General features: G+C 40.2%; 1 protein-coding gene across 1 annotated transcript in view; it reads left to right on the top strand.

The window, feature by feature from the left end:
* Window positions 1–21,859, top strand: part of RPAP3 (RNA polymerase II associated protein 3) — a 214,134-nt gene that overhangs the window by 62,253 nt on the left and 130,022 nt on the right. The window contains exons 9-11 of the mRNA XM_053716744.1: window positions 1,567–1,694; window positions 5,989–6,110; window positions 17,589–17,659. Coding sequence (XP_053572719.1) covers window positions 1,567–1,694; window positions 5,989–6,110; window positions 17,589–17,659 — 321 coding nt within the window. The remainder of the gene's footprint in view (window positions 1–1,566; window positions 1,695–5,988; window positions 6,111–17,588; window positions 17,660–21,859) is intronic.

The following is a 21,859-nucleotide window of genomic DNA, read 5'->3' as shown; positions in this document are numbered from 1 at the left end:
TATTTAGCTAAGAGGTGACATTTTCACCTCTTAGCAAATAGCGTGTTGGAAATCCGGCTCCCATGGCCGGCAAGCCGGATTTACCACATGGCTATTGGCTAAGAGGTGAAAACGTCACCTCTCTAGCAAAACAGCGACCTGCCATGGGCTTCCTTAGCTGCTCAGAACAGTGATCGCTTGAAACAAATAAAGGAGCTTTCTGCATAACGTAGGTTCTATTTCATGAATAAATGTCCCTTTTATTTGTTTCAATAGTCAATCCTAGCGTTTCAAAAACACTATGATTGACTTTCACTTTAAGGGCTAAATACTTAATTAGTGCACCAAGCTTGTTGCTCTTCTGGTACATATGTCCTTAATCTCTTCAGCAAGGTGTAAACATTTAGGAAGAAGGGAGTTTGTTATAAATGGATAATAAACACTTTGCCAAGAAACGTTTCCAATTAAAACAAAAATGTTTAATATTTTTTTTTATAGTTTAATAACAATCACGGATTCGAACAGACAGAATAAAAACAGAAACACATATTTTAAGTAAGGTTTATAGATAAATAATCTAAATGTACCAACACCTGACTAAGAATTTGCATCTTATATTTGGTACATTACCAAAGGGACATGAAATACAAAATTAAACTTTCATGATTCAGATCGACCATATCATTTTAAGTGAATTCAATTTCCTTAGTCACATTTGACATGGTTTTCTGTATTCTTTGTTGAAAAGCATACCTAGGTAGGCACAGGAGCAGCAATGCACTACTAGGAGCTAGGGTAATTGGTAAATACACACGTCTCTTATTATTGGCTAACCAGATGTGTTAAAGGGATATGAAACCCACATTTTTTCTTTAATGATTCAGATAGAGCATGTCATTTTAAGCAGCTTTCTAATTTACTCCTATTAAATTTTCTTTGTTCTATTAGTATCTTTATTTGAAAAATTAGGGATGTAAGCTTAGGAGCCAGCCCATTTTTTTTTCAGCACCATGGTAATGCTTGTTGATTGGTGGCTACAATTAGCCACCAATCAGCAAGCTCTACCCAGGTGCTGAACCAAAAATGGGCCGGCTCCTAATTCCTGCTTTTCAAATAAAGATACCAGAGGAACAAAAAATGATAATGGGAGTAAATTAGAAAGTTGCTTAAAATTGCATGCTCTATCTGAATCATGAAAGAAATCAATTGGGTTTCATATCCCTTTAAGCTAGGTCCCAGTAGAGCATTGCTTCGCTTTGAATCCAAATTCATTTTCTATATATTTCCTCTATAGTTACTTTCAGCAATTTAATCCTTATTTGTATTACATTTGTTTGTTTAATCTACTAAAAGTAAAGTAAAAGTGTCCCAATTTTTGAGACTTATGAGTTTATATCATTTAAAATTCACTTAAATTGAGAATAATGTCCAAAATGTATGCTGCTGTTTATTCAATAAGCTCTTCGCTCTGTGTGTCTGAGAAACTATAATTAAAAAAGGCATGCAGTAAGTCCACGTTCCTTATGTTTGAGATATTAATGTTTGAGAACAGAATTCATATTAATGTTTGCATTGTTTATCTAACAGGGCAATGCTTATTTTAAGGAAGGCAAATATGAGTCTGCTATTGAGTGCTACACTCAGGGTATAACAGCAGATGGCACTAATGCGCTGTTGCCTGCAAACCGAGCCATGGCGTATCTGAAGATCCAAAAGTAAGTATTGCTTTTAAATGCTATATTTTGTATGCAACCGTAATTTACAGGTGTCGTCTCATCGATTTTATTTATATTATTTTATGTTTTTTTCATTCAGTAACTTAATATCATTTTCTCATATTTCACATAGGTTGAGATCAACCACCTAACTACTATCTTTTGATAATTGTCAGCATGTTAATGGCTGGCAATCTGTTTTGCAATGTCAATGTAAGAAGTCTTTTTCATTGTGTATTAGAAGCCCTTTTTTCATTCTCGTTTGGTGAAAAATGGCTCTACACTTAATGTGCTTGAGTTCTGTTTTCTGATCATAATTCAATTTTGTTTATGCTTAAGGTACACAAAACCCAATTTTTTTTCTTTCATGATTCAGATAGATCATGCAAATTTAAACAACTTTCTAATTTATTTCTATTATCATTTATTCTTTGTTCTCTTGGTATCTATTGTTAAAAAGCAGGGACACGTACTTTCTGAATCACTAAATTCAAATTTTGGGTTTCATATTCCTTTAGCAACGCATTTACAGGACCATTTTTCACTCATCGATGAGCTAAAAGGTTTTTATAAACTCCAGACAATGCTTTTTTTTTAACTTTATTACAGATTATCCCAAACATTATTTTAATGTAACATTAGTTTTACACACAGGCAAAATACATTGATATTCCCTCCACCATACTGAAACCAAGATCACCAAACCTATGTTTGCTTTGTGCTGTTTTCAAGAGCTAACCATTTGAAGCTTTTGGGTGTAACATTTTTGGATTGTGATCACTTGAAAAATTACACTGACAAAACCAGCCGAAGTACAGAAAACACTGCAAGATTGTGATTGGCTCCAATGATTTTATACTTGACTTTAACAATATGTTGGCACTGCATACCCTCTGCCATTATTTATCACTTTATTCTGCTCTCTCCCACCATAATATATATTTTCACATAAGGTTAATTGCAAACTGAAATTAAACATCATTTTAAAATGTAACATCTATTCCCTTTAAGCCAAAATAAATAGTACTGGTTACAACAAAATTAAACTTCAACATTCCAAAAAAAAAATCACTACTTTGCTTGAAGGGACACGAAACCCAAAACTTTTCTTTCATGATTCAGATAAAGCATGCAAATTTAAACAGCATTCTAATTTGCTTCTATTGTCAAGTTTTCTTTGGTCTCTTTTGTTGAAAAGCAGGTATGCATGCTCAGGAGCGTGCCTGTCTGGAGCAATATATTGCAGCAGTTTTGCAGGGAATGTTATCCAATTGCAAGAGCACTAGATTGGCAGCACTATTTCCTGTCATGTAGTGCTACAGACACCTACGTAGGTATCTTCAACAAAGAATAACAAGGGAACTAAGCAAATTTGATAGCTATAGATTTAACTTTTTTTTTTTATTATATGCTCTGAATCACAAAAGGTTATTTTTGGGTATCCCTTTTTAAATCATGGTTCTCATCTCCATATTAAAGAGTACTTTTCTCACATGTATTTTCCATCTTTCAATCCTAGCAGCACTAAATCTAGGCATATGAGTGAGGGTAGAAGCACTTCTAAAATTGTACTTCAACCTCATCCATGGAGCAGGAAACTTGTATTGAAAATTGTGTTTGCACTGCTTCCTTTATGTGAATACTTTACTTTTACTAATATATTTGCTTGGTCAACAGCATTAGTATATGTCTTCAAATATTTATTATCTTGCTCTGTTTGTTTAAAATAATGTTTATGCTTACAGATTATTTCCTTGCAGATGGTTGACATGGTTAGATAAACTGCAATTTCTTTAAGATTAGGAACTAAGTAACTGGAATTTTGCACACGTGTGTTTTTTTTGTTTTGTTCAAATGAACGCTGTGCCATACCTATTTTTTATGAGATAAAATGTAGTACTGTTTTTAGACTATTTATTTTTAACTAGTACTAAAGCCCGTGTACACGGGCCATTTTTTGCAGCACAGCGGTCCCACCCCTTGCTCTCTCCCCCCTCTCTTTTGCTCTCTCTTCCCCCCCTTTCTTTTGCTTTCTCTCCCCCCTCTCTTTTGCTTTCTCTCCCAACCCTCTCCTTTGCTCTCTCTCTCTCCCCTCTTTTGCTCTCTCCCTCCTTTCTTTTGCTCTCTCCCCTCTTTGGCTCTCTCCCCTCTTTTGCTCTCTCTCCTCTTTGGCTCTCTCTCTCCCCCCTCTTTGGCTCTCTCCCCCCCCCCCTTTGGCTCTCTCTCCCCCCTCTTTGGCTCTCTCTCCCCCCTCTTTGGCTCTCTCCCCTCTTTGGCTCTCTTTCCTCTTTGGCTCTCTCTCTCCCCCCTCTTTGGCTCTCCCCTCCCCTTTGCCCCCCCTCTTTGGCTCTCCCCCCCCTCTTTTGCTCTCTCTCTCCCCTCTTTTGTTCTCTCCCCCCTCTTTTGTTCTCTCCCCCCTCTTTGGTTCTCTCCCCCCTCTTTGGCTCTCTCCCCCCCCTCTTTGGCTCTCCCTCCCCCTCTTTGGCTCTCCCTCCCCCTCTTTGGCTCTGCCCCCCCTCTTTGGCTCCCCCCCCCTCTTTGGCTCTCTCCCCCCCTCTTTGGCTCTGCCCCCCCCTCCCTCTTTGGCTCTGCCCCCCCCTCTTTGGCTCCCCCCCTCTTTGGCTCTGCCCCCCCCCCCTCTTTGGCTCTGCCCCCCCCCCCCTCTTTGGCTCTCTCTCCCCCCTCTTTGGCTCTCTCTCCCCCCTCTTTGGCTCTCTCTCCCCCCTCTTTGGCTCTCTCTCCCCCCTCTTTGGCTCTCTCTCCCCCCTCTTTGGCTCTCTCTCCCCCCTCTTTGGCTCTCTCTCCCCCCTCTTTGGCTCTCTCTCCCCCCTCTTTGGCTCTCTCTCCCCCCTCTTTGGCTCTCTCTCCTTTTTGGCTCTTTTTCCTCTTTGGCTCCCCCCCCCTTCTCTTTGGCTCTCCCCCTTCTCTTTGGCTCTCCCCCTTCTCTTTGGCTCTCCCTCCCCCTTCTCTTTGGCTCCCCCCCCCTTCTCTTTGGCTCTCCCCCCCCTTCTCTTTGGCTCTCCCCCCCCTTCTCTTTGGCTCTCCCCCCCCCCTTCTCTTTGGCTCTCCCCCCCTTCTCTTTGGCTCTCCCCCCATTCTCTTTGGCTCTCCCCCCCCCCCCCCCTTCTCTTTGGCTCTCCCCCCCCCCCCCCTTCTCTTTGGCTCTCCCCCCCCCCTTCTCTTTGGCTCTCCCCCCCCCCTTCTCTTTGGCTCTCCCCCCCCCCCTTCTCTTTGGCTCTCCCCCCCCCCCCTTCTCTTTGGCTCTCCCCCCCCCCCTTCTCTTTGGCTCTCCCCTTCTCTTTGGCTCTCCCCTTCTCTTTGGCTCCCCCCTTTTCTTTGGCTCTCCCCCCTTCTTTTTTCTCTCTCTCCCCCCTTTGGCTCTCTCTCCCCTCTTTGGCCCTTCTCCCCCCCTCTCCTGCTCCTTCTCCCCCCCTCTCCTGCTCCCTCTCTGGCTGTGTCTTGAAGTCTTCACATTGCGGGACCCCGCCCGGCCACGCCCATCGCGGCGGCACCCGTCCGGCCACGCCCATCACGACGCCCGCCCACGCCCCCATCGCAACGCTCCCGTCGGCCACAAACAGCTGTGAGGTCTGGGGAGCGTGTGGCCGCTTCTCACGCAGCACACCTCACAGCTGTTGAGTAGCTTGCGCTCCATATCTCTTGACACAGGCTGTTTCAGTCGGCTTACCTCGCGCTCCCCAGACCTCACAGCTGTTTGTGTATCTCGCGCTCCCTATCTCAAGGCCAAGTGTTTGTCTCTACTGCGCATGACGGCTTCAGACAAACACTTGGCCTTTTATAATATAGGATAATGAAGCATTATCATCTTTAGGTCCATATTTCTGTTCTATTTTGATTCAAATTCCACTCAATTCCGTGTCTGTCTATCTGTCTATCCTGTCTGTATATATCCTGTTTATCTATCTTTCTGTCTATCTATACTATCTATAAATAAAATCTAGAATTTATTTTGTTAAGATTTTATTAGATTTTCTTCAAGGTCAAACTCTCTTATTTTTCTAAATTGGTGAAGTGTTAATCATTCACTTAGCAGTCTTTCAATAATCCCTTTAGAGACCTTTGTGTGAATTGAATGACATTTAATATGTTTTAGTGCAAGCAAAGGTCAAAATAAGGTTAAGAATAGATAAATGCAATCTATATTGTCCTAAAAATAATTGCAATCATTGATATTTTATTTATTTGTTTTTTTTCTATTAATAATATGTATGAATGTTTATATCTAATAAACTAAAGAGAGTTAATTGATAATACAAAATAAATCATTTTTCAGATATGAAGAGGCAGAGGAAGACTGCACTTTGGCCATATCTCTAGATACTACCTATAGTAAAGCTTTTGCTAGAAGGGGCACTGCCAGAATAATGCTTAGAAAACTTAAGGAAGCAAAAGAAGGTATGTTACTATTACATAACATTATCACGTGAAATTACACTATGAATATATAAAAAGAGAGTAGCGCTCAACCTGGGAACGAAAAATAGCATAATAGTTTGTTCTATGGCTAGTTACCACCCAAGAAGCAGCCTCTTTTTGCTCAACCTGTGCCTTTCACAGAGAATAACGTTCCTGTAGTATATCAGTCTGATCCTGACTAAACAGTGCAGTCCAGTCCTGAAATGCCAGGCAATCCCTTTCTGAACGAGAGAAACGGCAAAACCTCAGACGTACATTTCGGCCTATTGTGGGCCTCATCAGTGAGTAGCAGCCATATCCCTCTAGGCACACTGAGCAACGGGTCCGCTTCTGGCTTCCCACATCACCCTTATGGAGACTTCCCTCAGGATCATATTATGATGCTGAGGGAAGTCTCCCTAAGGGTGATACAGGAAGCCAGAAGTGGACCCGTTGCTCAGTGTGCCTGGAGGGATATGGCTGAACCTCACTGACGAGGCCCACAATAGGCTGAAACCTATGTCTGGGGTTTTGCTGTTTTTCTCTTTCAGAGAGGGATTGCCTGGTATTTCGGGGCTGGCCTGCACTGTTAAAGGGACAGTAAATAACATATTAGCCTTATCATTATAAAACCTTACTTGCCCTATGAATTTTTTTAAAATATGACAGGTTTTCAGACCCGCTCTCTGCTCAGCGGGTCTGTTTTTTTTCCACAGCGCATCGGGCCAGCTGTATAGTCACAGCTCGGCCCGACTACGCCATTATACACAGTGCAGCTCGCTCCTGCTGTCAGACAGAGCAGGAGCGAGCTGCACTTAGTGTTATGGCGCGGTCGGGTGCAGGCCAGCCCCGAAATACCAGGCAATCCCTCTCTGAAAGAGAAAAACAGCAAAACCCCAGACATAGGTTTCAGCCTATTGTGGGCCTCGTCAGTGAGGTTCAGCCATATCCCTCCAGGCACACTGAGCAACGGGTCCACTTCTGGCTTCCTGTATCACCCTTAGGGAGACTTCCCTCAGCATCATAATATGATCCTGAGGGGGAAGTCTCCATAAGGATGATGTGGGAAGCCAGAAGCGGACCCGTTGCTCAGTGTGCCTAGAGGGATATGGCTGCTCCTCACTGATGAGGCCCACAATAGGCCGAAATGTACGTCTGATAAGGCTAATATAATGTTATATAATTCTGCACTATGTGCAGAATTATATAACATTTTCTCTTGTTAAGTGTAGTCAGTCCACGGGTCATCCATTACTTATGGAATATATCTCTTCCTAACAGGAAGCTGCAAGAGGATCACCCAAGCAGAGCTGCTATATAGCTCCTCCCCTCACATGTCATATTCAGTCATTCTCTTGCAGCCTAACTAAAGATAGGTCGCTGTGAGAGGTCTGTGGTGTTTTTTAACTTAGTTTATTTCTACAATCAAAAGTTTATTTTAAATGGCACCGGAGTGTGCTGTTTATTCTCAGGCAGCATTAGAAGAAGAATCTGCCTGCGTTTTCTATGATCTTACCAGACGTAACTAAGATCCACTGGCTGTTCTCATCTGAGGAGTGAGGTAACTTCAGAGAAGGGGAATAGCATGCAGGGCCCCCCTGCAAATGAGGTATGTGCAGTAATTATTTTTCTGAGGAATGGAATTGACTGAGAAAATACTGCTGATACCAATGTAAAGTAAGTTCAGCCTTAAATGCAGTGATAGCGACTGGTATTAGGCTGATGAGTGTGTGTACACTGAATGTATTTTTCTAAGGAATGGAATTGACTCTGAAAATACTGTTAATACTGAAATAATGTATGAGCCTTAACTGCAGTAAAAGCGACTGGTAGCAGGCTTATTAATAACAATTCATAACTTTTCAAATGTATGTTTAAAACGTTTACTGGCATGTTAATCGTTTTTTGTGAGGTACTTGGTGATAAAACTTATTGGGGCATGATTTTTACCACATGGCCATCTTTGTTTTCTGCATAGAAACAGTTATCTGAGCTTCCCCACTGTTGTAATATGAGTGGGAGGGGCCTATTTTAGCACTTTTTTGCGCAGTAAAAATTCAGTCACAATCTGTCTACTTCATCCTCCATGATCCAGATCGTCTCTAGAGAGCTCAGGGGTCTTCAAAATTCATTTTGAGGGAGCTAATCAGTCACAGCAGACCTGTGACAGTGTGTTTTGACTGTGATAAAAACGTTAATTATTAAATTGTTATCCGTTTTTGGGTATTAAGGGGTTAATCATCCATTTGCTGGTGGGTGCAATCCTTTGCTAACTTAATACATTTACTGTGAAAAATTGGTTGCTATAACTATTTTGGTTCATTGTTATTTCAACTGTGACAGCTTTTTGTGCTTCTTAAAGGCACAGTAGCGTTTTTTATATTGCTTGTAAATTTATTTAGAAAAGTATTTCCAAGCTTGCTAGTCTCATTGCTAGTCTGTTTAAACATGTCTGACACAGATGAATCTCTTTGTTCACTATGTTTAAAGGCCAATGTGGAGCCCAATAGAAATTTGTGTACTAATTGCATTGATGTTACTTTAAATAAAAGTCAATCTTTACATGTAAAGAAATTATCACCAGACAACGAGGGGGAAGTTATGCCGACTAACTCTCCTCACGTGTCAGTACCTTCGCCTCCCGCTCAGGAGGTGCGTGATTTTATGGCGCCAAGTACATCAAGGAGGCCCTTACAAATCACTTTACAAGACATGGCTACTGTTATGACAGAAGTATTATCTAAATTGCCAGAATTAAGCGCGATAGCTCTGGGTTAAGGACAGAGCGCGCGGATGAGGTGAGAGCCATGTCAGATACTGCGTCACAGTTTGCAGAACATGAAGACGGAGAGCTTCATTCTGTGGGTGACGGATCTGATCCAGGGAGACTGGATTCAGAGATTTCTAATTTTAAATTTAAGCTTGAGAACCTCCGCATATTGCTAGGGGAGGTATTAGCGGCTCTGAATGATTGTAACACGGTTGCAATTCCAGAAAAATTATGTAGGTTGGATAAATACTATGCGGTACCGGTGTGTACTGACGTGTTTCCTATACCTAAAAGGCTTACAGAGATTATTAGCAAGGAGTGGGATAGATCTGGTGTGCCTTTTTCCCCTCCTCCCATATTTAGGAAAATGTTTCCTATAGACGCCACCACACGAGACTTATGGCAGACGGCCCTAAGGTGGAGGGAGCAGTTTCTACTTTAGCTAAGCGTACCACTATCCCGGTGGAGGATAGTTGTGCCTTTTCAGATCCAATGGATAAGAAATTAGAAGGTTACCTTAAGAAAATGTTTGTTCAACAAGGTTTTATCTTACAGCCCCTTGCATGCATTGCGCCTGTCACTGCTGCGGCGGCATTCTGGTTTGAGTCTCTGGAAGAGGCCATTCGCACAGCTCCATTGGATGAAATTATGAACAAGCTTAAAGCACTTAAGCTAGCTAACGCATTTGTTTCTGATGCCGTCGTACATTTAACTAAACTTACGGCTAAGAACTCCGGATTCGCCATCCAAGCGCGCAGAGCGCTATGGCTTAAATCCTGGTCAGCTGACGTGACATCTAAATTGCTTAATATTCCTTTCAAAGGGCAGACCTTATTCGGGCCCGGCTTGAAAGAAATTATAGCTGACATTACGGGAGGTAAGGGCCATGCTCTACCTCAGGAAAGGGCCAAATCAAAGGCCAAACAGTCTAATTTTCGTGCCTTTCGTAACTTCAAGGAAGGAGCAGCATCAACTTCCTCCGCTCCAAAACAGGAAGGAGCTGTTGCTCGTTACAGGCAGGGCTGGAAAGTTAACCAGTCCTGGAACAAGGGCAAGCAGGCCAAGAAACCTGCTGCTGCCCCTAAGACAGCATGAAGAGAGGGCCCCCTATCCGGAAACGGATCTAGTGGGGGGCAGACTTTCTCTCTTTGCCCAGGCTTGGGCAAGAGATGTCCAGGATCCCTGGGCGTTGGAGATCATATCTCAGGGATATCTCCTGGACTTCAAAACTTCTCCTCCACGAGGGAGATTTCATCTTTCAAGGTTATCAGCAAACCAAATAAAGAAAGAGGCGTTTCTACGCTGTGTACAAGACCTCTTACTAATATGGGTGATCCACCCAGTTCCGCGGACGGAACACGGGCAAGGATTCTATTCAAATCTATTTGTGGTTCCTAAGAAAGAGGGAACCTTCAGACCAATCTTGGACTTAAAAATCCTAAACAAATTCCTAAGAGTTCCATCATTCAAAATGGAAACTATTAGAACCATCCTTCCCATGATCCAAGAGGGTCAGTACATGACCACAGTGGACTTAAAGGATGCCTACCTTCACATACCGATTCACAAGGATCATTATCGGTACCTAAGATTTGCTTTCCTAGACAGGCATTACCAGTTTGTAGCTCTTCCCTTCGGATTAGCTACGGCTCCAAGAATCTTTACAAAAGTTCTGGGCTCACTTCTGGCGGTACTAAGACTGCGAGGCATAGCGGTGACTCCGTACCTAGACGACATTCTGATACAAGCGTCAAGTTTTCAAACTGCCAAGTCTCATACAGAGATAGTTCTGGCATTTCTGAGGTCGCATGGATGGAAGGTGAACGTGGAAAAGAGTTCTCTATTACCACTTACAAGGGTTCCCTTTCTAGGGACTCTTATAGATTCTGTAGAGATGAAAATTTACCTGACAGAGGCCAGGTTATTAAAACTTCTAAATGCTTGCCGTGTCCTTCATTCCATTCCACACCCGTCAGTAGCTCAGTGCATGGAAGTAATCGGCTTAATGGTAGCGGCAATGGACATAGTACCATTTGCGCGCCTGCATCTCAGACCGCTGCAATTGTGCATGCTAAGTCAGTGGAACGGGGATTACTCAGATTTGTCCCCCCTACTAAATCTGGATCAAGAGACCAGAGATTCTCTTCTATGGTGGCTTTCTCGGCCACATCTGTCCAAGGGGATGACCTTTCGCAGGCCAGATTGGACGATTGTAACAACAGACGCCAGCCTTCTAGGCTGGGGCGCAGTCTGGAACTCCCTGAAGGCTCAGGGATTATGGACTCAGGAGGAGAAACTCCTCCCAATAAATATTCTGGAATTAAGAGCAATATTCAATGCTCTCCTAGCTTGGCCTCAGTTAGCAACTCTGAGGTTCATCAGATTTCAGTCGGACAACATCACGACTGTGGCTTACATCAACCATCAAGGGGGAACCAGAAGTTCCCTAGCGATGTTGGAAGTCTCAAAGATAATTCGCTGGGCAGAGTCTCACTCTTGCCACCTGTCAGCGATTTACATCCCAGGCGTGGAGAACTGGGAGGCGGATTTTCTAAGTCGCCAGACTTTTCATCCGGGGGAGTGGGATCTTCATCCGGAGGTCTTTGCTCAACTGATTCATCGTTGGGGCAAACCAGATCTGGATCTCATGGCGTCTCGCCAGAACGCCAAGCTTCCTTGTTACGGATCCAGGTCCAGGGACCCGGGAGCGGTGCTGATAGATGCTCTGACAGCCCCTTGGGTCTTCAACATGGCTTATGTGTTTCCACCATTCCCGATGCTTCCTCTTTTGATTGCCAAGATCAAGCAGGAGAGAGCTTCGGTGATTCTGATAGCGCCTGCGTGGCCACGCAGGACCTGGTATGCAGACCTAGTGGACATGTCGTCCTGTCCACCGTGGTCTCTGCCTCTGAGACAGGACCTTCTAATTCAGGGTCCTTTCAACCATCCAAATCTAATTTCTCTGAGGCTGACTGCATGGAGATTGAACGCTTGATTCTATCAAAGCGTGGCTTCTCGGAGTCGGTTATTGATACCTTAATACAGGCTAGGAAGCCTGTTACCAGAGAAATTTACCATAAGATATGGCGTAAATATTTATATTGGTGCGAATCCAAGAGTTAATCATGGAGTAAGGTTAGGATTCCTAGGATATTGTCCTTTCTACAAGAGGGTTTAGAAAAGGGCTTATCTGCTAATTCATTAAAGGGACAGATTTCTGCTCTGTCTATTCTTCTACACAAACGTCTGGCTGAAGTTCCAGACGTTCAGGCTTTTTGTCAGGCTTTAGCTAGGATTAAGCCTGTGTTTAAGACTGTTGCTCCGCCGTGGAGCTTAAACTTAGTTCTTAACGTTCTTCAAGTCGTTCCATTTGAACCCCTTCATTCCATTGATATCAAGCTGTTATCCTGGAAGGTTCTGTTTTTGATGGCTATTTCCTCGGCTCGAAGAGTCTCTGAGTTATCTGCCTTACATTGTGATTCTCCTTATCTGATTTTTCATTCAGACAAGGTAGTTCTGCGTACTAAACCTGGGTTCTTACCTAAGGTAGTTACTAACAGGAATATCAATCAAGAGATTGTTGTTCCATCACTGTGTCCTAACCCTTCTTCAAAGAAGGAACGACTTTTACATAATCTGGACGTAGTCCGTGCCCTGAAGTTCTATTTGCAGGCAACTAAAGATTTTCGTCAAACTTCTTCCCTGTTTGTCATTTACTCTGGACAGAGAAGAGGTCAAAAGGCTTCGGCTACCTCTCTCTCTTTTTGGCTTCGTAGCATAATACGTTTAGCATATGAGACTGCTGGACAGCAGCCTCCTGAAAGGATTACAGCTCATTCTACTAGAGCTGTGGCTTCCACCTGGGCCTTTAAAAATGAGGCCTCTGTTGATCAGATTTGCAAGGCTGCAACTTGGTCTTCACTTCACACTTTTTCAAAATTTTACAAATTTGACACTTTTGCTTCTTCGGAGGCTATTTTTGGGAGAAAGGTACTTCAGGCAGTGGTTCCTTCTGTTTAATGTTCCTGCCTTGTCCCTCCCTTCATCTGTGTACTTTAGCTTTGGTATTGGTATTCCATAAGTAATGGATGACCCGTGGACTGACTACACTTAACAAGAGAAAACATAATTTATGCTTACCTGATAAATTTATTTCTCTTGTAGTGTAGTCAGTCCACGGCCCGCCCTGTCTTTAAGGCAGATCTAAATTTTAATTAAACTCCAGTCACCACTGCACCCTATGGTTTCTCCTTTCTCGTCTGCTTTGGTCGAATGACTGAATATGACATGTGAGGGGAGGAGCTATATAGCAGCTCTGCTTGGGTGATCCTCTTGCAGCTTCCTGTTAGGAAGAGATATATTCCATAAGTAATGGATGACCCGTGGACTGACTACACTACAAGAGAAATAAATTTATCAGGTAAGCATAAATTATGTTTTTACGTTTACTGACACTTTAAGTTAGGATCAGACTGATATGCTACAGGAAAGTTCTTCTCTGTGAAAGGCACATATTGAGCAAAAAGAGTCTGCTTCTTGAGTGGTAACTAGCCATAGAACAAGCTATTGTGCTAATGTTCATTCCCAGGTTGAGCGCTTCTCTCTTTTTATTTATACACTAGGAATATGTCTTGTTGCTGCCCTCAGAAAAATGCATGTGTTTTATTCTTTAGTTTTCACAAAATTTAAAAGAATATTAAACACCTCTTGTTTCTGTGTAAACCGTTTTCTTTGTTCCACGCTCCCTAGAGAGGCTTAAAAGCGAAATCTTTCATCTAGGTTAAAGCTATTTGATTTGCAGCATTTGTAGATTAGAAAATTTGCTTTTTGGCTTCTCTAGGGAGCGTAGGAAAAACACATTTTCATATGAAAGCAAGAGGTTATAATGTCCTGTTTATAGTTGTCACACTAAGGGGACTTTAGTGCTATTAGAGGCATGGTAAAGAGACCATGTGAACTCCCCTAACAATACAGAACATATATTCATATTTAAGACACACACACACACACACACATACATTTGTTGAAGGAATATTAAAAAAGGTAGTTATAGGGGAAAATGGATTAAAAGAGAATGAACACAGTGCCCAAAATAATTAAATGTTTTTAATAGCAAATGCTGTTTTAACTGTATTGCTAGTAGATAACTTATAATTAGAAATACACAGTATGTGTCAGGTACAAGAGTGGAAAGAAAGGCCTAATATTATTAAAATGGACTTAAATGGACATAAAACCCAACATTTTCTTTCATGATTCAGATAGAGCATACAGTTTTAAACAACTTTCCAATTTACTTCTATTGTCTAATGTGCTTTGTTTCTCTGTTAGGCTCATGAGCTGGCTGATGATTGGTTGCTTGAGATATATATATATATATATATATATATATATATATATATATATATATATATATATATATATATATATGTGTGTGTGTATATATCAAAATATATAAAAAAACTCCTCAAAGTGAATACACCCTCCTGGTCCGGCTGCCTGGGTGCAAAAATGTAAATAATATGATGCAACAAACGCATGCACTCTCAGGACTTCGTTTCAACAAGTCAAAGTAATTTATTTGACGTTTTGGGGATCAGCATGTCCCCTTCATCAGAATAACACATATTGTGAAATACCACTCTTAAATAGTGTACAAAGTGTGAAATAATCATACAAACCAGCTGTGAACAAAAAACTCATACCTCTGTGTATCACCAGTGGAACGCCATGCGTTCCACTGAAACCGGAAGTGACCTCACTTCCGGTTACAGATAATATTAATTTATACCAAAAACAGTGACGAAAATTCTTTAAATTATAGTCAAAATGACTAAGAAATATCTTCATATTAAACATTTTAAAGCTCATTTAAGAGAGTAACTAGATCATTATCATGATGGCAAATAATGGGCTGCAGCCTCATTTGTGATGGGTTGTCATAGCAACCATACAAACAAAATGAATAATTGGACCTAAGCCTTCATATCAAATGTTCAATGCTGTGTAATGACTTACAGTGAAGCATATTATATTTCTCTAAGTCATATGTACATTCTATTTATAACTTTTTTGTGCAACAATACCACACAAAGAGTAAAGAAGAAAAAGATTAATAAAAAAAGAATAATCAAAAAGAAAGTAAAAAAATCCATCATTAACTGCAATAATATTATTAGGCATCCTCCTAAATAGAAAACTATAAAACCAAAATGAAACAATAAAAGCAAAAACAAAGAGACTAGACTGTCCCTGATGAAGACTTGGTTTCAATCACAGAGTTACACGTAACACATCCTAGGCATTTGTAACATCCCTTGATGTTCAATCTTTGTGCAGGTTGATAGCAATATTTTGGATCAGTTTTGACAAGAAGATCTCTTAAATGAGTGCCCCACCATAGGTTTGGTGTTCTTCACAAAGGGTAGTTTTGGGTCTGATGTTAGTAATGGCCAGTGTTTCTTTTCATCATCCACATAGAAATAAGACTTATACCATCCGGTATTCTATTTCCTGCAATACAACCTATGTGGTTTACCTACTGATCTGTCCATGTGCCTGTTACTATGTGTGTAAAACATGATGAACTATCAAGGAAAGAATGGCTATCCATAGGCTAGCCATCAGGCAAGCTCTTGATACGGAACATTCAGATCAATCTGTGGCACGCCACTGTATGGATAAATCACATCCAGTGTCTTCTACCAGAATTATTCTTATCGACCATGTCCCTAAACTCGACAGAGGAGGTGACCGGGATAAGGTGCTTCTCAGACGTGAAGCGGAATGGATTTTCCGTTTAGGAATTATCCAGCCCCGGGTACTCAACTCCATACCAGACTATAAAATTAATTCAAAATTAATTCCTATGCAAATATTTACATTGAATTAATATTGAGACATGGAGGATTTTAATTTCAGTTTTTTATCTCCCCCCTTAATTTTAATGAATTTTGGTTTAACCTTGAAAATAGCTTCACCAATGCAACAACCAGAAATCTATCTCCTACTGATGAGTTCCAAAAAGAACAAAACAGGCTGTCTAGTGAGTGATTTCTGGTTTGCTGTAATAATCCTGTTAAAAGGATTGCTGTGTTAAAACAGTATTATGTTGAAGCCAAAAAACTAAGAATTTGCATATCTAATTTGCATAACTTACCCAGAATTCTCTTCTGCATTGGTAACATTGTATATGAGTTATTTCTGGGGAAAAGCAAGCTGGATACTTGCCTAGATGTGCTAATTTCCTATGCAAATATTTACATTGAATATATATATATATATATATATATATATATATATATATATATATATATATATATATATATATATATATATATATATATATATATATATGAATGAAGGAAAGCACTCTCTGGTCTTTTAGTGAATATTTAATAAATCAAGCGTGACGTTTCGGGGACACACTCCCCTTCCTCATGTATATAATATATACATACTGTGTGTGTGTGTATATATATATATATATATATAAAATTATTGTCATTAACGTACCAATGTGTTCAGCTAGCTCCCAGTAGTGCTACTTCTTCAATTAAGGATACCAAGAGAATGAAGAAAAATTGTTAATAAAAATAAATTGGATGATAATTGGTATTGCAGAAAAGACTAAAATCAAGTAGGCCACCTTTCTCACAAGCCTCAGATCTTCTAAATGCATTAAAGGGATGGAAAGGTCAAAAAATGAATTGTGCATTTTAATTTGAAATATTTGCATTTTGCTTATGGAAGAGTATTGAATTTTTTTTTCTAATAAACGTTATTACTATTTTTCTGCGTCATACGCGCATGTCATGTGAGGGCCGTGCACCAGTATTCAGTCACCACACCTTCTCAGAGTGTCGGCAGAAGCTTGTATGACACACATTACTTTTTCAGAAGCAATACAGACCACAGCTAGCTCTGAGCATGCATGTTGTCTGAATACTGGTGCACATGCCCTCACAGAATATGTGCGTATGCTGCAGAAAAACAGTAATAACATTTATTAGAAGTATTTTTGCTAATGAAGTATATTGCAAAAATGCTTTTATTTCCAAATGAAATGCACCCATGCACATTTCAATTTTTAACTTTCTATCCCTTTAATGGAGAAATTGCTAGAGCATTAGTTTCCAACCTTTGTCTCTAGTACAACCTTGTTTTACTTTTGAACTTCATAGGACATACCTGATGTCTTTATTTTATTTTTTATTGTAATATCCATCCTTATATGAAAAATATTAAATGAGCCTTGAATTCAAATGTATAAATGACTTTAAAACAAACTGTACGTTTCAGAATTACTCACCCTTGGCCCTTTTCGAGGTTGACACTGAGGGCTGTGATATCCAAGGTGTTCTTGACATCCCGACTGAGAATTTGAGCTGAAAATGTATAGTGTTTAGAGTTATATGCAAAGTTAAAAATTGCAGCTGTAAAGGAACCATCTCAATTTTGAAGCAATAAAAGGAATGTTCTTGTTTAAAACAAATCTTGTACAATCAACATTTTTTTTTGTGTGAATATTAGATTGACTGCAAAATATTGTTTATTAATTTAATTTATTTAACCTCTCTTGACCTCTTAGAATCTGAATGTTTAGCCAACTAGCTGAACAAAGTATGTTCTATATTGTAGAAAGGATGCCACCATTTCATTGGTGAATTTAGAATAACTTTTTTTTTTTTTTTTCTATTGTTTTGTAGATTTTGAAATTGTTTTAAAGTTGGAACCTGGAAACAAACAAGCAATATCTGAACTGGCTAAGATAAGCGAAGTACGTGAAATTGGGTTGGTTTGTGGATTAATGGTTATGTGTGCAAAAAAATCAAACACCAATTTTGAGATTGTGTGTGTATGTATTTATGTATGTATGTAAATATATATATATATATATATATATATATATATATATATTTCTATCAGCAGAGGGGGCTGTTACTAGTGGTGTAGTAATACAGCGAGTAAGGCCAGTAGAATGCTTGGATGCATTGGTAGAGGTATTTGCAGCAGAAATAGTAAGGCTCTTATACCACTTTATAAATCATTAGTTAGGCCTCATCTTGAGTATTGTGTGCAGTTCTGGAGGCCATATCTTCAGAAGGTTATTAACAAACTTGAATCTGTGCAAAGGAGGGCTACACAAATGGTACATGGTCTAAAAAATAAAACTTACCAGGATAGGCTCAATTACCTAAATATGTATAGCTTAGAGGAGAGAAGTTAGAGGCGATATGATAGCAACTTTTTAAATACGTTAAAGGGCTTAGTAAAACTGAGGCTGTGGGTATTTTACATAAAATGGAAAATTCAAGAACAAGGGGTCATGATCTCAAGCTGAAGGGTAATAGATTCAGTAATTTGAGGAAGCACTTCTTTACAGAAAGAGTGATTGATTTATGGAATAAACTTCCTCAAGAGGTAGTAATGACACACTGTGGGGGACTTTAAAAATGCCTGGAGCAAGAATAAGGCTATCCTATGAACTAGATAAGTTTATACTTTTAGGTAATATCGCGCAGACTTGCTGGGCCTATGGCTCTTATCTGCCGTCAATATCTATGAATGATATATATATATATATATATATATATATATATATATATATATATATAGTCCAGCACTCACTATGCTAATTTGCTCCTGGGGTGCGTCCCACTAATAAAATACAGTGGGGCAAAAAAGCATTTAGTCAGCCACCAATTATACCTCAACTATGAGAGACAAAATGTGGAAACAAATCCAGACAATCACATTGTCTGATTTGGAAAGAATTTATTTGCATATTATGGTGGAAAATAAGTATTTGGTCACCTACAAACAAGCAAGATTTCTGGCTCTCACAGACCTGTATCTTCTTCTTTAAGAGGCTCCTCTGTCCTCCACTCATTACCTGTATTAATGGCACCTGTTTGAGGTTGTGGACAGGTGTCTTTTATACTGATAACAAGTTCAAACAGCCACACTCCAAACTCCACTATGGTGAAGACCAAAGAGCTGTCGAAGGACACCAGAAACAAAATTGTAGACCTGCACCAGGCTGGGAAGACTGAATCTGCAATAGGCAAGCAGCTTGGTGTGAAGAAATCAACTGTGGGAGCAATAATTAGAAAATGGAAGACATACAAGACCACTGATAATCTCCCTCGATCTGGGGCTCCATGCAAGATCTCACCCCATGGGGTCAAAATGATCACAAGAACGGTGAGCAAACATCCCAGAACCACACGGGGGAGCTAGTGAATGACCTGCAGAGAGCTGGGACCAAAGTAACAAAGGCTACCATCAGTAACACACTACGGTGCCAGGGACTCAGATCCTGCAGTGCCAGACGTGTCCCCCTGCTTAAGCCAGTACATGTCAGGGCCCGTCTGAAGTATGCTAGAGAGCATTTGGATGATCCAGAAGCAGATTGGGAGAATGTCATATGGTCAGATGAAACCAAAGTAGAACTGTTTGGTAGAAACACAACTCGTCGTGTTTGGATGAGAGAGAATGCTGAGTTGCAACCAAAGAACACCATACCTACTGTGAAGCATGGGGGTGGCAACATCATGCTTTGGGGCTGTTTCTCTGCAAAGGGAACAGGACGACTGATCCGTGTACATGAAAGAATGAATGGGGCCATGTATTGTGAGATTTTGAGTGCAAACCTCCTTCCATCAGCAAGGGCATTGAAGATGAAACGTGGCTGGGTCTTTCAGCATGACAATGATCCCAAACACACCGCCCAGGCAATGAAGGAGTGGCTTCGTAAGAAGCATTTCAAGGTCCTGGAGTGGCCTAGCCAGTCTCCAGATCTCAACCCCATAGAAAACCTTTGGAGGGAGTTGAAAGTCTGTGTTGCCCCAAAACATCACTGCTCTAGAGGAAATCTGCATGCAGGAATGGGCCAACATACCAGCAACAGTGTGTGACAACCTTGTGAAGACTTACAGAAAACGTTTGACCTCTGTCATTGCCAACAAAGGATATATAACAAAGTATTAAGATGAACTTTTGATATTGACCAAATACTTATTTTCCACCATAATATGCAAATAAATTCTTTCCAAACCAGACAATGTGATTGTCTGGATTTGTTTCCACATTTTGTCTCTCATAGTTGAGGTATACCTATGATGAAAATTACAGGCCTCTCTCATCTTAAGTGGGAGAACTTGCACAATTGGTGGCTGACTAAATACTTTTTTGCCCCACTGTACAAGAAGGCCAAAGAGAGCACTCGCCGTTGTAATCGTGAAAAAAGTTTAATTCTAGTGAACGTTTTTCGGGGAGTAACCCAGTCCTCAGACTATTATTTGTAATAGTCTGAGGACGGGGTTACTCCCCGAAAACATTCACTAGAATTAAACTTTTTTCACTATTACAACGGCGAGTGCTCTCTTTGGCCTGTGTGTGTGTGTGTATGTATGTATGTATGTATGTATGTATGTATGTATATATATATTGTTAAATACGTAGTTCTCTAAAACAAAAAAACTGCCTATTTTTCTAGCAAGAGTAATTAGATCACATAGGGGGGTGTTTTATTGAGGATGCAAACATAGCATATGTGTGTGTACAACTACAATAGTGATGACATTTACTAAGAGCATTATAGAGGTACAAATCTCCAAATCCAGAATTCAAAAAACCCAAACTTATTCTGAAATCCAAACCTTTTAATTAATATTTTTTTTAAAAATAAAATAAGAAATTACTATTTTTCCTTGTCAGTAAGTCACCATCTTCTCTGCCTGTGCCCTTTAGTTTGTTTTGTGTTCTAAAATGCAAATACTGCATTAGTGCTGTACTATCTTTCTAAGGGTTCTACGTATACAAAATAATTAAAAATAATATAAAACTATCTTCTGCTTAAATTTATAAGCAGTATTATGACATGATAAATAATATCTTATGTCATTTAGGAAATAATGTCTACATTTCGTTCCATCCCCTCTCCAAAGTGTCTCATTTTACAGATGCAAATATTACAAAATCCAAACTATTTCGATATCCAAACCTTTTCTGTCCCAAGCAGTTTGGATAAAGGTTTTTCGGCCTGTATAAGTATATTACAAACATGGTTCTATTCCAAATTTGAATACACTTATGCATATTTCAGTTTTGACCAATTTTATAAAAATGTGATTGTGGCAAACTATGTGTTAAAAATTCTTATGTCATTCCTGAGCAGGATACATCTGGTTATTGGCACCACATACTTATGCCATTACTGTTTGGTGCCAAATACTTATGCCATTACTGATTGTGGCACATACTTAAACCATTGCTGATTTAGGGCTAGATTACAAGTGTAGCACAAAATATCGCTTTTGCAAAAGCGATATTTGCGCTCCACTGAGTAATACCAGCACACGCAAATGTACGCTGGTTTTACAAGTTAGTCACAAAGCGAATGCAACCTTGCATTCGTATTGCGCTCACAAGAGCGTACTTCCATAGGCTCCAATGGGAGCCTCTTTCTCATGCCGTGAGACATGGCATAAGAACTAGCGCAGCTAAGGTGGCAAGTCGTGCAGCGATGGCAGCAAGTTGTAAATATATATATATGTATATGCTTATAAGAAAAACATTTAATATACACAAACTTAATATAATAACTGGCAAACTAACAAAAGTAGTGAGTCCCAAATGGTTCAAGGAACACTAATCAAATAAGGATCCTATAATTCGTACCAATAGAGGCCATTAATAGTGGGTCATAGAGTCCCTATTTCAATTGGTTATAAGTTAGGTAAAGTAGAGACGAACACATGCCAAAATGTGACCCCCTATAAATGGACCAAAGTGTCCGCAATTGGAGTAAAGATTCTCAACAGAGCATAATCCTGGGAAAGGAAACCGGTGTATCCGGACAGAAGTAATATCCACCACTTGTAATAAAAAGTTCAGCTATGGGCTGTATATTTACAGGGACAGCATTCCTAAAAAATTGCTTAGGCCTGAAACAGTTCCGTATTACCCTCTGACT

The sequence above is a fragment of the Bombina bombina genome, chromosome 6 (genome assembly GCF_027579735.1).
Source record: "Bombina bombina isolate aBomBom1 chromosome 6, aBomBom1.pri, whole genome shotgun sequence".
Lineage (NCBI taxonomy): Eukaryota > Metazoa > Chordata > Amphibia > Anura > Bombinatoridae > Bombina > Bombina bombina.
The sequence above is the reverse complement of the archived record's forward strand: the minus strand, read 5'-3'. Positions and strand labels throughout refer to the sequence as shown.